This window comes from Melampsora larici-populina (genome assembly GCF_000204055.1).
Source record: "Melampsora larici-populina 98AG31 unplaced genomic scaffold MELLAscaffold_19, whole genome shotgun sequence".
In the NCBI taxonomy this organism is placed as follows: Eukaryota; Fungi; Basidiomycota; class Pucciniomycetes; order Pucciniales; family Melampsoraceae; genus Melampsora; species Melampsora laricis-populina.
This window is the reverse complement of record NW_006768783.1, coordinates 924,625-939,832: the sequence shown is the minus strand read 5'-3', so window position 1 is coordinate 939,832 and position 15,208 is coordinate 924,625. Positions and strand designations below refer to the sequence as shown.

The following is a 15,208-nucleotide window of genomic DNA, read 5'->3' as shown; positions in this document are numbered from 1 at the left end:
GGTTGAAGATTTGAATTGGGTTGGGTGGGAAGATGATAAGGCGCATGATGAAGATTTGGAATAGGTTGGTTTGGTACTTCCGGTGTGAACATCCGAAGTGGGGCAGGTGGTTGTGGAGCAGTGGACATCTCTAACGCTTCTGGCTATTGAAACGAAGATTTGCAAGGTTGATTGAATTGTTGTGGTGTTGTGGGGGAATTAAAGTTGTGGGGAAAGAGCGTGGAGTGTATTGAACTTTGAGCATGTGGATGGAAGGAAGACGACAAAGGACGAAGAGAGAGGGGGACGGTGCGGGTTTACAAGGAGTGTTCGCCCCTTTTTGTTTCTTGTGATGTGGTGTGCGCCCCTTGTAATGAGGCGATGTTGTTTTTTGCGCCTCTTTATATAAAAAGGGGCACATAGTAGGACAAATAGGGGCGAATATGGGTGTCTCTTGTGAGAAACTGCCAGAGGTGGTAGCCCCTAATCGCCCCAGCAGTCCGACTCACCAAAAATTTGGCTGGAGTTGCTCGGGTTACTTCGGGTATCCCAGGTAATGCCCCAAATCAAGGGGGCGACAGGTACTTGGAAAGGGGGCGAGAAATAGTGGGATCCTTCATCAAAGCCAAAATTCCGAGACAAATCCTGGCACACACAAATCTGGTTGTGTGGCACCAGCTTTGGGTGTAAAGGACACTGTTGAATAATATGCATAAGTTTGCTTTGACACCTTTGTGGTTGCTGGTCTTTGGATTTTGCAGGCAAAGGGAGACTGCTTCCATATGTTAGATCCTTTTTTGTGCTCAGATAATTGTAGATTGTTTGTTAACACTTGGATTGATCAGATGTTTGCAGTTGGACAACACTTGATGAATTTTGGAGTCTGTGTTTTTCCAGTCTTCACAAGGAGGGGGTTTGCTGGAGGAGCTTGAGCTTTGGCGGGTTTGGTTGAACTTTGCTAAGTTTTTTTTCTCCACCACCATTTTTGTTTGTTGTCCTCTTGCGTTGCCTAACTTCACCTAAAACTTCATTCTCACCTTCATACTGTTGCAATCTTCAACTGTTCCCAATTCCCCTTTGTTTTTATGACACATTTGCTTGTTCTCCCCTCTTGATCGCCACCTTTGTCATATACTTTACTCTGATCCGGGGAGAGGGGGTTCCACCTTTGCACACCAAAATGGCACCACCAAAATCTGGGAAGACACTTCCACAAAACCTGTGATCTACTGATACTACCAGACAAGAAAAGTTAGAATGAGTCAAGGCCGTTATCATATCTCCAAACACATGTCTTCTCAGTTTGGTTCTCAATCACTATCCCTGCTATGTTTCAGCATGCCAAGGCAAAGTGGTTCCCTGAAGTTGTTTCCCAAATCATTTTCCTCCACTTGCCCTTCAGTCTGACACTGAAGTCTTATAACATGTTTGTTCTATCATAATTTTCCCAGAGTTATTGTAGGAACTCATGTCAATTTTAAAGAGTACAGAGCAGATATTGAAAATTGGCATGACTGAAGCTGGTGAACGACTTGCAAGACGACTTGGGGCTGTGAGATTTGAGTTTTCCTCTCTGATGCAAAAAGGGCTCAAGGATTAACAAAGGTACAGGCTGTATCTCACTTCAGCAGATAAGCAATTGTGCATCTCATCTGTCTTGTTCTCTTTTGATGCTGCTTTTTGTAATGATCCTAATACTGAGGGTTTATGCTTGTATTGTACAATCTACGTATAGTACTCTATGAGTGAGAGGAGGGACCCTTTAGTCTTTCTTCTTCACGTTGCAATCTTGTTATCAGCATCACATAGACTTTAGCTGCTATCCTTCAAGAGCCTATCGGATCCTTACATATTACAACGTCTATCATGGGATAGCAGCAAATTGAAAACATTAAAGTCGAACGTATCAAAGTAAAGAAGCAAGTCGAAGGAAGTTTAGAAATTCAAAGTTCAAAGAAATCTCAAAGTTAGAAGTCTTAAAGTTCAAGAAGTGATCAGAAGTTTGAAGATTATAGCTCAATACAACCACATCTAGTGATCTGAATCCAAGTGAAATCTACGATATCGAAGTCAGACAATCGAACAGTACTACTACCCCACAAACTTAAAGCCTCATCCCTCCGCCACCACGCCTAATTTTAGAATCCCAGAAGAAGACTCTGCCTCATCGAAGGAGAGTGAAAATCACATCAACGAGAATTCATCAGAAGACAACTACGCCGAAACTCAAGAGCAACTTACAGAAATGGCTTCGTCGATCACTATGGAGGAAGTAATGAGGCAATTAGCCGAACTCAATGCCAGATTAACGAATGAAACAAACCTGCGACAAGCGGCTGAAACTGAATTGAATGTAATGAGACAAGCTCAGCAAAACAACCCGGTGCCACAACAGCCTAGTCAACCTCAACAGCCACCCCAAAATGTAAATCCGAAGACTCCTAAAGTGGCGACCCCGGACAAGTTCGATGGATCAAAGGGCTCTAAAGCGGAAATCTTTCTGAACCAACTAGGCCTGTACATTCAATTGAACTCGTCAATGTTTGCGAATGATCAAGCTCGGGTGGCATTTGCCCTATCTTACACCACTGGCAAAGCGAACATATGGGGTCAACGGTTCACGGATCAGCTGCTAGATGTCGACAGATGCTCCGAAGTTACTTGGAAGGATTTCATTGAGTCGTTCAAGGCAACATTTTTTGATAGTGAACGAATCGCCAATGCTCAACGTGATATCAGAGCTCTTAAACAGATCAAGTCTGTCTCAGAGTACTGGATCAGGTTTTCAGAGCTGTCTTTGGTAGTTAAGTGGTCAGAAGATGTTTTAATGTCACACTTCGAACAAGGTCTGAAGAAGGAAATTTCGATCTATATGGTCAGGGATGTGTTTACAAAGGTGGAGGAGATGGCACGAGTAGCAATTAGGCTGGACAACAAATTACATAATCGTGGGGATAATCAAGTAGCTCAAGGTCTGTCAACATCAACGTCGTCGACTTCTGCAGCGTTAGATCCAGATGCGATGGATTGCTCCGCTTACCGCATGAACATCTCGTCTGATGAGTATAAACGAAGGGGTACGACAGGGGCGTGTTATAGTTGTGGAAAGCTGGATCACTTGATAGCTGATTGTCCTATGAGAGCGAGGAGAAGTAGAGGAGGATTTGGAGGATTTGGAAGAGGTTCAGGAGGCGGAAGAGGGTTTTATAGAGGAAATCAAAGCTATGCTGGAGGTTCGTCATACAGTAGAATTCATGAGTTGGAGAGTCGTTTAAAATCAAGATTAGATGAATTAGATGCTAAGTCTGGAAGTAGTGATAAGGGAAAAGGAGTTGAAGAGCAAAGTCGAGCTGAAAGTTCAAAAAATGGCGGTGCTCGAGTGTGAAGGTTGTGCCTCACTTGAGCAAACTTACTTTGGAGTCAAATGAAAATGAAATTCATGATGTTATTGCTAGTCTTGAAATGAAGGATACTCGCATCATTGCCCCCGTTTCATTATTTGACCCAAAATCTGCCACAACAAAATCAGCGCGAGCTCTAATCGACAGCGGTGCCACTCACGAAGCTGTGAGTAGCAAGTATGTGTCTCAATCACAGTTCGAGACGAGTCCTTTGCCTGAGAGACGGAGCGTCACAGGTTTTAGCGGACATGAATCTGTGATCACGCACACCGGTGATTACTGTGTCAACAATCAAGAGGTGGAAACTACCTTTATAGTCACTGACCTTAGGGATAAGTACGACATTATACTCGGGATGCCCTGGATCAAGAGAAATCACACTTGTATTGACTGGGCAAATGGACGACTATTTGAAGAAAAACTCACCGAAATTGCAGTTGCTGTGTCAACTTCGTCACTGCCAGACAAAACCTCGAAGGACCACGAATTGAGGCCTAAGGGGACAGCTAGGAACAGTGACGAGGGGGTGGGAGTTTTTAACTCATTTACACCCCCGCAATGTGAGTCTGTTTCTGTACCGTCCAAGTCTCTTAAAGAAACAGCTGGCGAGTATCATTCTCTCCTAGAACCTAGTTTCAAAACCGAAACACGACAACCGGAAGTAGGAAAACCTAGTCTGCAATCTCAACAACCGACCAAAGCCCCAATGAACCACGAAATGAGGCCTGAGGGGCAAGCTAGGATCGTTGAGAAGGGGGTTGAGTTGATGAACTCGTTTAAACCCCCGCAGAGTAAGTCCAATATTACCCAAACTCCTTTATTCGTTGGAAACGCTGGCAAGCAAGTACCTCCTTGTGTAAGATATGCTACAACAGGTACGAGCTACTTACGACGAATAGGACAAGGCCTTCGACCAAAACAACTCAAGACTTCGGCAATTGATGCATGGAATGTTTTGACTAGACTAGCGGTTGAAGCGTCAAAAGGAAAGGTGGAGAAGACAGCTGCTGAATTAGTACCGAATTGCTACCATGACTATTTGGAAATGTTCGAGAAGTCTAAATCCAACGTACTTCCACCCCGTCGGCCTTACGACTTCAGAGTAGACCTGGTACCAGGAGCAACACCCCAAGCAGGACGAATCATTCCGTTATCACCAAAGGAGACTGAAGTTTTACATGAAATGTTGGAAAAAGGCTTGAGCAATGGTACGATACGAAGGACCACTTCTCCGTGGGCGGCACCAGTCCTATTCACGGGAAAGAAAGATGGAAATCTTAGACCCTGCTTTGATTATCGAAAATTAAATTCAGTCACAATAAAGAACAAATATCCTTTACCGCTTACTATGTAACTTATAGACAGTTTATTAGATGCTGATGAGTATACTAGTTTGGATATGAGAAATGGATATAATAATCTAAGAGTGCGTGAAGGAGATGAGGCGAAATTAGCTTTTATATGCAAAGAAGGCCAGTTTGAACCACTTACGATGCCCTTTGGACCCACAGGCGCTCCAGGATTTTTCCAGTTCTTTATACAAGATGTGCTCAAGTCTCGTATAGGGAAGGATGTGGCGGCATATCAAGATGATATATTAATTTACACGAAATCAGGAGTTGATCATAAGAAGGTGGTTAAAGAAGTCCTCGACATACTGCGTGCACAGAATGTTTGGCTCAAGCCTGAGAAGTGCAAGTTCTCTCAGCGAGAAATCTCTTACCTTGGATTGGTTATATCAAAGAATCAAATTAAAATGGATGAAACTAAAGTAAAAGCAGTACGAGACTGGCCTTCGCCAAAGAATCTATCCGAAGTTCAAACCTTTTTAGGATTTGCCAACTTTTATCGTCGGTTCATAAGTCACTTCTCTAAGATAGCACGTCCCCTACACAAATTATCACAGGACAATGTTAAATTTGACTGGACAATGGAGCGTGAGGAGGCATTTGATAGTTTGAAATTGGCTTTTACGACAGCTCCGGTTTTGACGATTGCGGATCCTTACCGACCATTCGTGCTAGAATGCGACTGTTCAGATTATGCCCTCGGTGCAGTTCTTTCACAAGTCTCTATGGCCGACAACGAACTCCATCCAGTAGCTTTCCTGTCTCGCTCTCTTATCAAAGCTGAAAGAAATTATGAGATCTTTGATAAAGAGCTTCTAGCAGTAGTATCGGCCTTTAAGGAGTGGCGACAGTACCTGGAGGGTAATCCAAACCGTCTGAACGTCACAGTATATACGGACCACAAAAATCTCCAATCCCTTATGACAACAAAAGAATTAACTAGACGTCAAGCGAGATGGGCAGAAATTCTGGGAAGCTTCGACTTTGAAATCCGATTTCGTCCTGGGAAACAATCTACGAAACCGGATGCGTTGTCAAGAAGGCCAGATCTAAAGCCAGCGGATGGTGAAAAACTCACTTTTGGTCAATTGCTGAAACCAGAGAACTTACCAAATGATGCGTTCATTGACTCATTAGACTGTATGGACTGGTGGATTGAAAAAGAGCCAGAAATCGAAATGGAACTGGATGATTTAAGCATGGAAATAGAAGAGCTAGAGTCGAGTGATGACATATGGAGTGACGGTCATATACTTCGGGTGACAAAAGAAAGTTCGAAGAATGATAAAAGGATTCAACAGCTTAGTGATTTATGCCGGGAAATGCCAACATCTAGACTGATAGAAGATTACAAATTAGAGGATGAAGCTCTTTACTATCGTGACAAGTTGGTTATTCCAGACGACAATGACTTGAAATTACAAATTTTGAAATCTCGACATTCAAGCAAAATCGCAGGCCATCCGGGACGAATGCGCACACTAATGCTGGTGAAGAGGAACTTCTATTGGCCTTCAATGAAATCGTATATTAACAAATATGTTGATGGATGCCAGTCGTGTCAGAGGGTTAAGCCACGAACCTGCAAGCCATTTGGGAGCCTTCAACCCCTACCGGTTCCGATAGGCCCATGGGTTGATGTCTGCTACGACATGATTACAGACTTACCTGAATCTGATGGACATGATTGTATCTTGACGGTTGTAGATCGATTCACCAAAATGGCTCACTTTATTGCCTGCAAGAAAACGATGAAATCAGATGAATTAGCAAAATTAATGATTCAATATGTATGGAAGATTCACAGTACTCCCAAGACGATTACGTCTGATAGGGGAAATATTTTTATATCAAATTTGACTCAAGAAATGAACAAGGCGTTAGGAATCAAGACCCAAGCTTCGACCGCTTACCATCCACAAACAGATGGCCAATCAGAGATCACCAATAAGGCGGTAGAGCAGTATATAAGACACTTTACGTCCTATAAACAAGACGACTGGAACACTCTTTTACCTCTGGCTGAGTTTTCGTATAATAACAATCTGCATGTTTCCATTGGAATGTCTCCTTTCAGAGCTAACTATGGACATGATGTGAGTTTTACAGGACTTCAGAACGAAGAACAGAAATTACCGGCAGTTAGTGAATTGATTCAACAGATTAATGAAATTCAAAATGAATTGAGAGAGGCAATGAAGGATGCTCAGAATGAAATGAAATGCCAGTACAACAAGAAAGTATTGAATGCACCTGATTGGAAGGATAATGAGTTGGTTTGGTTAAGCAGTAAACACATCTCGACGACGAGACCAACCGCTAAGTTTTCACATAGATGGCTTGGTCCATATGAGATAGAGAGGAGAATAGGTACTAACACTTATAAATTGATTCTGCCAAAAGAAATGCAGGAGGTTCATCCGGTGTTTCATGTCAATCTACTTCGAAAATTTATGGGGAGTGAAGTGGAAGGACAATATGAAGAACCACCAGAACCTATCAAGATTCAAGATCAGGATGAATATGAAGTACATGAAATATTAAACAAAAGAAGAATTAGAGGAAAAATTGAATATTTAGTAAATTGGAAAGGATACACTTCAAATCATGACTCGTGGGAACCTGAAGGAAATTTAATGAATGCTAAAGAAGTAGTTAAAGAATTTAATGAAAAATATCCAAATGCTGAAAACAATTATTTAAGGAAAAGGAGAAGGGTGAGAGGGTGAGGCTTTTTCCCACTGGGTTTTTTAATGCCAACCCGTGGAAAGATAACTAACCTGTCAAGAGGGGGTTGAGTTATAAAAGGGGGAGTGATGTAATGATCCTAATACTGAGGTTTATGCTTGTATTGTACAATCTACGTATAGTACTCTATGAGTGAGAGGAGGGACCCTTTAGTCTTTCTTCTTCACGTTGCAATCTTGTTATCACCTCACATAGTCCTTTGCTCCTATCCCTCAAGAGCCTATTGGATCCTTACACTTTTCTGGCCATTGTGTCAGCTCTGGAAACATTAGTCACAAATTCAAAATAAAGGTGTGCAGTCAGTTATAATTTCCTTTGTTGTAATTTCTTTCTGCCTGGTATGGTCAGGATGGCAATATATGTCCTTTGTGTAGATTGTTTGAATGTTTGGAGCATGTCTCATATCTACCTTTTCACAAAACTTCTTTTGAAACAGGAAAGTTCTGGTATACGGAGTCAAAGCTCACAGAGTCAATTTTGCTCAACTCAAATTTTCTCTCTGCTCAAGCGGCTCTAGTCTTGTTTCACCAGTGAGGCTGTCAACCTTTTTGGTGACCAATGTCACAGCAAGGTGGGTCAAAACTCCCATGAGCTCTGCTTGACAGACTTATTTCTTTTTCTATAAGTTCACACTTCTAATGGGCAGGTCAAGGAATGGAAAGGTTACATATTACATCTCTGATGTAGCTGTGTTCAAGGCATTAGCTATTCTTATTTTGATCATCATGGCACTCATATTGGATCTTGGTAATTTATTTCTGATGGCCACTTCATAAATCATTGTTTAGTCATTACTTACCTCTTTGAGGCTGTTCATCTTAGGGCATTATTGCACTGTCCATGACTTGAGTGAAGTGATTGTAGTATTCCCTTTTTGCTCCTTTCATCTCAATTCAGCTGTTGTAAACCTAATCACCTAGCAAGGGGGATTTAGAGCTTGAAGAGGATAATCTACTAATAAAAATAACTTGCAGAAATGTCTATATACTGCTCTTCTAAAACCTACAATAAAAGATCTTTTTTGAAGGGGTACTGATACACAATTTCAAAGAAAAATATAACTCATTTAATTCATTCAAGGACACATGTCAAAGTATCAATGTATAATACCCAACACCCAAGCAATCAATTGAAGAGAAAAGCACAATTTTTATTCCTAGCCTCAACACTGTAATAGTGTTATTCCCGCAGATATAAAGAAATGATTATAGCAATACTTTAATAAGTATTATTCCCACAAAGCTACAACAATAAATAAATCTCTCCTATTTAAAGGGGCGGATTTAAGTGACCTGGTACTGTGGTAGTGAATTAATTATGATTTTATTAAACTACAACTTGTAAAAGATGAAGGAAAAGAAAGGAAAAAACCCTCCCTGCCAAAACAGAGCACACAAATATATATTTCCTCTTTACCATGCTCCTACGTCATTTCACAGCTTCACAACTTCCTAATTTCAACAAAAATTCTTCTTCAATTCTTTCTCTAGGATCTTCAACTCCATTCTGCTCAGCCTTCCTTCTTCTTAGCTCATTTTAATGTATACAATCTTTTTAAATGATGTGATAATTTGATCTTGACTTGATTCTTCTTTATACAGAGTATTTCTTGCAATTTTGACTTTTTCTGTTTTCACGTTTTTGTGGATCACTGTAGTCCATTAGATTCCTGGCTCTTTTCTGATTATTTCTGTGACCCCTATCAATACTTTTGAGATGATGGTTGCATCAAAAAAGAGTTGTAAAGGTTGTGGAAAATCCTTACAGAACATTACTTGTGATAAACCCATGTTACACATCTCTACATATGTGAAAACCCATGATGTAACTGAATTTTGTCTCATATGTATATGGCAAATTTGAAAGCTGATTTTCACTTTGTTCTTCTTTCTCTTCTAATAAATGTTTTGCTAATCCTCTGTATAGGAATCTCAGATTCCTTATCAGATCACACAACGTATATATCAGTCAGAGTCTTAGTAGGAGTATAGAGATCCGGAGAAGATGTGAGATGATATAGAGTTGTATAAGAAGAAAGTTTTCAATATCATTGAATTTCTTATTATCATAGCAACAAACTAAACCAAACAACAAAACCAAGAAACAACATAGTGAATTAGTTCATACCTTATCAGATCACACAACGTATATATCAGTCAGAGTCTTAGTAGGAGTATAGAGATCCGGAGCAGAGGTGAGATGATATAGAGTTGTATAAGAAGAAAGTTTTCAATATGATTGAATAGAAAAGAAAACTTTCTGGAACTGAGAAGGTTGATAAACTAGAACAAGCAATACAATTAGTGGTTAGGTTAAAGTTTAGACAGAAAGGTTGTGAGTAAACTTGTACAAAATACTTAGTGTATGTAATTGTAAAGAGACAGAATGTAATAACTACCGCAACAGTATTTTGTTCCAACACTCTGATACTGATGTAGTTGATATTGTACATTATTACATCACCTCTTCTGCATCCAATGGAACCGTAGCCAGACTTTTACAATTGGAATTGAACAATGTAACCATTTAAACTAGTTTTTGAGTTTCATGCTCATTTCTTCTTTTAATATGTAATTATCAAAGTAAGTCCTTCAATCTTTCCACTATATAATTGAATCTTGTTGTTATTGTTCTTAAGCTTCCTTTGCCCTCATTTTCTCTTAATTCTTACCTTATCATCTACTAACTTTCCTTATCCCCTTTTTTTCGAATTCCTTATGCCTTTTTGTCTCTTTTAAAACTTTGCTTCTTCAGAATAAATTTGTACATTGATGTTTATTATAAGATGAAATAAATACTAAACAATTTAACTTTGAACTTTGAATATAAAATTATGATTTTTGAGATTTTTCAACTTTTTTCTGGATTAATAATGTTCTAAGGAGATTTTTAAATTTTGATTTTAGATTGCCCATATGAATTGCTCACTACACTGTGTATGGTTTTTTTTGTCTTTTTGCAGCTAGGCACAACCCGCAAAAAGTATGTTTTTTGATTGAAGCTCAACAATAAGTACTTGTAAGCCAAAAACATAATTTTTCCTAGTTGTGTGTAGTTGTGAAAAAAGAAAAAAAAAACTATGTACAGCAAGATCTACACAGCTTTGAGTACCATAATTGTTTAGTATAGGGTACTCAAAACTTGTTTCTCTTGCATAAAGCTATTAACTTACCAGAGCAAGATAGATACAAGATACTGCTTAAATAAGTGAAGGATCAAGGCAACCCAAAATGATTTGGGAATAGCTGTGTTCAAACCAAACCCGGTACACTCAGTTGCATTTTTGGTGGTAACTTTATGTATCTAATGACAGCTCTTGACAGCTTCCAGCCAACAAGTCAACTGGGTGTACCGGGTTTTTGTGCAACCAGGTTTGGGTTGAACATGGCCAATGTATTTAAATATTCTCAGGATCACACAATTGGGAAGATTTAAGGCAAGTGATACATCAATATTCCAATACTTGTGAAATATTTGAAAGATTGCAAAATGGCCAGTGTCCCGTAGGCCAGCCAGAATCAGTGCACAGCCCTTCAAATTCTCTGCATTTTTTTGATTATACACAGCGTCCATTTTACTATGGCATGTCAAAGTGCACGCACGGAGAGGTTTGGGAAAAAAATGAAAAACACTTCTTTCAGTTTCTTTACAGAATTTGGTGAAATTCCGGCACCCCTTTAATCTCAGGAAAGGATATCAGACTTCCTATGTCTAATGGTATCACCACCTGAGGAACTCAAGAAGGGCTGTCTGTACATGGTGCTTAAGTCTAAGATCATTTGAAGCACCTATCCACTCTCTACAAGATGTCTTTTGTGTGAGCACGTCAACCTGACACTTGAATTTTTACACTGTGATAGTTGACTGACCATTCCTATGTGATCATGTCAGATTTTCACTCAGTGAGCAAACCATACAGGCAGTTTACTAGGTCCGGTGCCCCCAACTTCTTCCCACGCTGGTTGTAAAATGGCTGTATTTTGCTATTTGGTTGGTCTGGTGCTGGTGCTCTGATAGAACACAATCCTTGTTATCTTGCAAGAGTATGATGTTCAAGAGGCAAAAGTGTCCATTTGTTGATCCAAAGATTTTACTGACCTCAGAATTAGGTTATTGCACTAACTACAGAAGAAGCAAGCCTGTAGGTAACTACGGCTTTTCAGGCCCCAGCTCACTCACCAAAAGTAGCGGATGTTACACAAGTCCCTCTCCAGGGCACCGCGCTCACGAACGTTTGAAGAGCCCTGCAATAATTTGGCACTTGTGTCACATGCCAATGAGCACCATTGGCACTTAAACCTTTTTTCTTGAGACCAAGATATCTTGATCCTTTTCTGGATGAAGCTCAGTTTCACATACAACCCCTTGCCCCTTCTCCAGGCTTGGGAAGCGCGCTTTCTACTCTCATGGACAAGGACTACAATGTTTTAATGGTCTTACCCTTTTCAATGAAATCAATAAGGTCTTGAGATCAAATTCTCTGGAAGTCAAAAAAGTTGGATGTGGAATCCAGTGCGGTCGTTGGCTGTGCATAAATAACACCGCGTACGTGGCGGCCACTCGTTCACGTCTTTCATTATGCATTCAATGAGCTAATCAAAAAACAGTACCCTCATATATGCCTTCCTTTTCAAAGTTTGCAATAAATGAACCACTCTCTTGTAATTTTCCAGCGGGATACTTGAACCCACATATAAGCAACCAATCAAAATCAGTTCAATTCTTTCTCATCTTTCTGCAATCCAGTTGTGCACTTCATGAAGATCCCCTACCATGTTTGTATTTACATAATTCGAAGAAACAACTTCAGAACATATGCTGATCATCTCTAGGAGATCATCTCAAAGAATTTTCATATTCTTCTGCATATATTTTGTGTGGTTTTCATCAGTTTGATGTGCTGATATTGAATTGCAAAATTGTTAAATATTAGGCTGCTGTACATCGATCAAATCGCGAGGTGAAATTGGTTCGTGATGAAATGAGACTCTTCCCATGTTTGTTAGCTCAGAGAGCTTCGGTGATCCAAATCGGAACATTTCTACAGAGGAGTCGAGTTTTGGCAATGGCTGCTCGAAGGTCTTTCCCATATTTGTTTCACGTATCTTTGCTGAGTGAGCTAAAGATGCTAATTTCATCTTTTTAGGTTTTTCTAAAGGCCAAGCAGCTACGTAATCCTTTTCTATAGCTCTTCTTTTTTAGTGATCTTCGTCAAGATCTAAAGACTTCTTCGATCTATTCTTTTTCTTGCGCGGTTGTCTGACTTTTGGCGCAGATTTTGTCCCAGAGTCAAACACGCGAGTATCACGGGGCTTAGACCTTGAGCGCCGCTGAGTTGAAAGAGCAGATGACTCTGAACTACGACTTTCGATCTCTATCGATGGGGATCTTTTCTTTGCTTGAGTAATGGATCCAACCGTCTCATCAGATAATGAAGGATCAAGTTGAGCTTGTCGCTTGGAAGATTGTGGATCTACTTGGTAAGTCTGAGTTGGGCGCTTCCGCTGATCTGGTCTTGGAAACCTTACCCGCGCATCTCGAAAGGTTGACCTTGTGTTCTCAAATGTCATACTTGGCTTTTCTTGATACAAGTTCTGTTTATCTAGATCACTCGAAGGAACAACATGTCTCAGTTTTTTTTTGACATAAGAGGAAGCTGAGATATGAATTGATACCTGAGTAACTGTTAAAAGTCGCAAAAGAAAGAGAATAATACCTGGTTCAGCTCGCCCCAATTTCACTCCATTGTTTTTCCAATGGACAAATCCTGAGCCACGGGAGTCATCTGATCTCTCATTTCCACTCACCGCTTCAAAACTTCTTTGTCCTTCACTGTTAAAAAACCCACGTGATGATTCTTCTGACGAGCCACCGCCCTGCTTGGACAGAGGCACCAGGAGCTTGCCACTGTATTTATGGGATCCCATCGATGCTCCTTCCAATATCGGTAGGACATCTGCGTGGTGTATCTCATTTGAGCCAGGTTGATTGACAATATACCACCCTCTGTTTCTCTGTGCGAGACCCCAATATGACACTGGTCCCTGATTTAGGAATACTTCGTGCGCAGGAGTCGGACTATATAGTGATGAACTATGAAGGGGTGGGCTGGATATACTTGGAGTATCCTGTAAGCCACTATTCACGAGTGATAAGTAAAATAAATTGACAACCTATTTGATTTTGATCAGAGATACTTACAATCTTGAAGACCACTCTGAGAGTGTGCCTTGGTTTTCCTCTAAACTTGTTGATATGGGCTTTGTGAGGCGAAGCAGGCCATCAGTAAAATGATTGAAAGAGTCTCCAAGAGTTTCAAGTGGGTTTCTTTGGTTTGAGACGGGTGAAATGACTGGAAAGGCAGGAGGTGCGATTGAAGCATCATGTGTGGTGAATTGTGGTTCGCTGTGAAAGATTCGAGAGTCCATAAAGGACTCGAAATTTTGATCTCCCCCGAGGCTATGACCTGGGTAGCTTTCTGGATAGAACGCAATACGATGTTCAGTTGAGAACAGATACATGGAACTACTTAATAAAGCAGAGTGATCATATCCCCTAGAAGCTGGTATTCGAGCTAAGTTAGGTAATTTGTCGAATGAGTGACCTTGGAGAGATTGGGGATATGCTTCCGATGGAGATACTTTTCCAAACATCTCTAAGGTTCCTGGCGGAGGTTCAGCAACACTTGGACTTTTTACTGATTTCCACTCGTGATGCGGCTTCGGGGCTCTCACCTCTGGACTTTTTGGAGATGATTCCCTTAGCAGGTCGAGCCGGGCCAGCGAGTCATCCGCGATCCCTGGAGGCTGGTGTATAGCATGAAGTCCTTCTGGGTAGTACCTTTTTCCCGCGAGTTGGTCTTGATCCCATGAGTCTTCTCCGAGGATATTCGCATGGGTGTCCGATGAGGGAACATTCAAGAGATTCGCGTCACGCCGAGGAGTTGCTACCTGCGAAGCTGGACGCGATAAGTGGGACTGGGTGTCTTCTCCTACCTCTTGATGTGTTGGATGACCTTCCTGACTCTCGGCTCCGCTCCAACTATTGACCGCTCCATCGCGCGCGTTGAAGACACCTGAACTCATTTCTCCAGAATAGTGAAGACTTGGAAGAGACTTCGCAGCAGTTGGATCAAGCAGACAAAATAATCAAGGCTTGTTCTCTGTCTTGATCTCCGGGAAAACACATTTGAATTCTTCACTGACACTCTTCCCATATATGCTGGTGTAAAAATCGTCAATCGCAGTATCATGACCAGTAGACCAAGTGGGAATGCCAACATCCGACGCAATCGACGGTTCTGGCACGTCGAAGAGTATGCTAGATGTATATTCTCTTGCGAGTGAAGATACTTCCTGCTGATGAAGTGCCGGATCGAAAGGTTCCGCGAAGTAAGAGTTTCCCATGGTTGGGACAGGGTGACCTATGATCTTGGATAAATCCTGGACGCCCATAGCTGTCAATAATATAGGCCATTTGAGCATTAAGACGATATTCTGGCATAACTTCTTGTTGAACAGATCCATGTCGAGTCGCCAGTTTTTGATCTGAGGCACAGATTTTTCGTGCCGGTCTTAAATACCATTCTGACTGGAGAGCTTCGGTAGCCTGAGTGCAACCCTCATGCAAATGAGATTTGTATCATCAGAAGTACTGTAAAACTAGCATGCGACCGACTAGTCCCGGACACCATCAGCGTCTGCGCGACTCTGCGCTACCTCGTCAACTGTT

General features: G+C 41.1%; 2 protein-coding genes across 2 annotated transcripts; one reads left to right on the top strand and one right to left on the bottom strand.

Annotated features, from left to right (window-relative positions):
• Positions 1-1,159: 1,159 nt before the first annotated feature.
• On the top strand, positions 1,160-1,421 carry MELLADRAFT_86620 (uncharacterized protein; the record flags this gene model as incomplete). Its single annotated transcript, XM_007410252.1, has 2 exons — positions 1,160-1,200; positions 1,247-1,421. 2 exons carry the CDS (start codon positions 1,160-1,162, stop codon positions 1,419-1,421), a joined length of 216 nt encoding a protein of 71 aa, XP_007410314.1.
• Positions 1,422-12,675: 11,254 nt separating this feature from the next.
• Positions 12,676-15,003, bottom strand: MELLADRAFT_63379 (uncharacterized protein; the record flags this gene model as incomplete). The annotated part of the gene is made up of 3 exons (XM_007410194.1): positions 12,676-13,615; positions 13,679-14,592; positions 14,683-15,003. 3 exons carry the CDS (start codon positions 15,001-15,003, stop codon positions 12,676-12,678), a joined length of 2,175 nt encoding a protein of 724 aa, XP_007410256.1.
• Between the last annotated feature and the right edge of the window lie 205 nt (positions 15,004-15,208).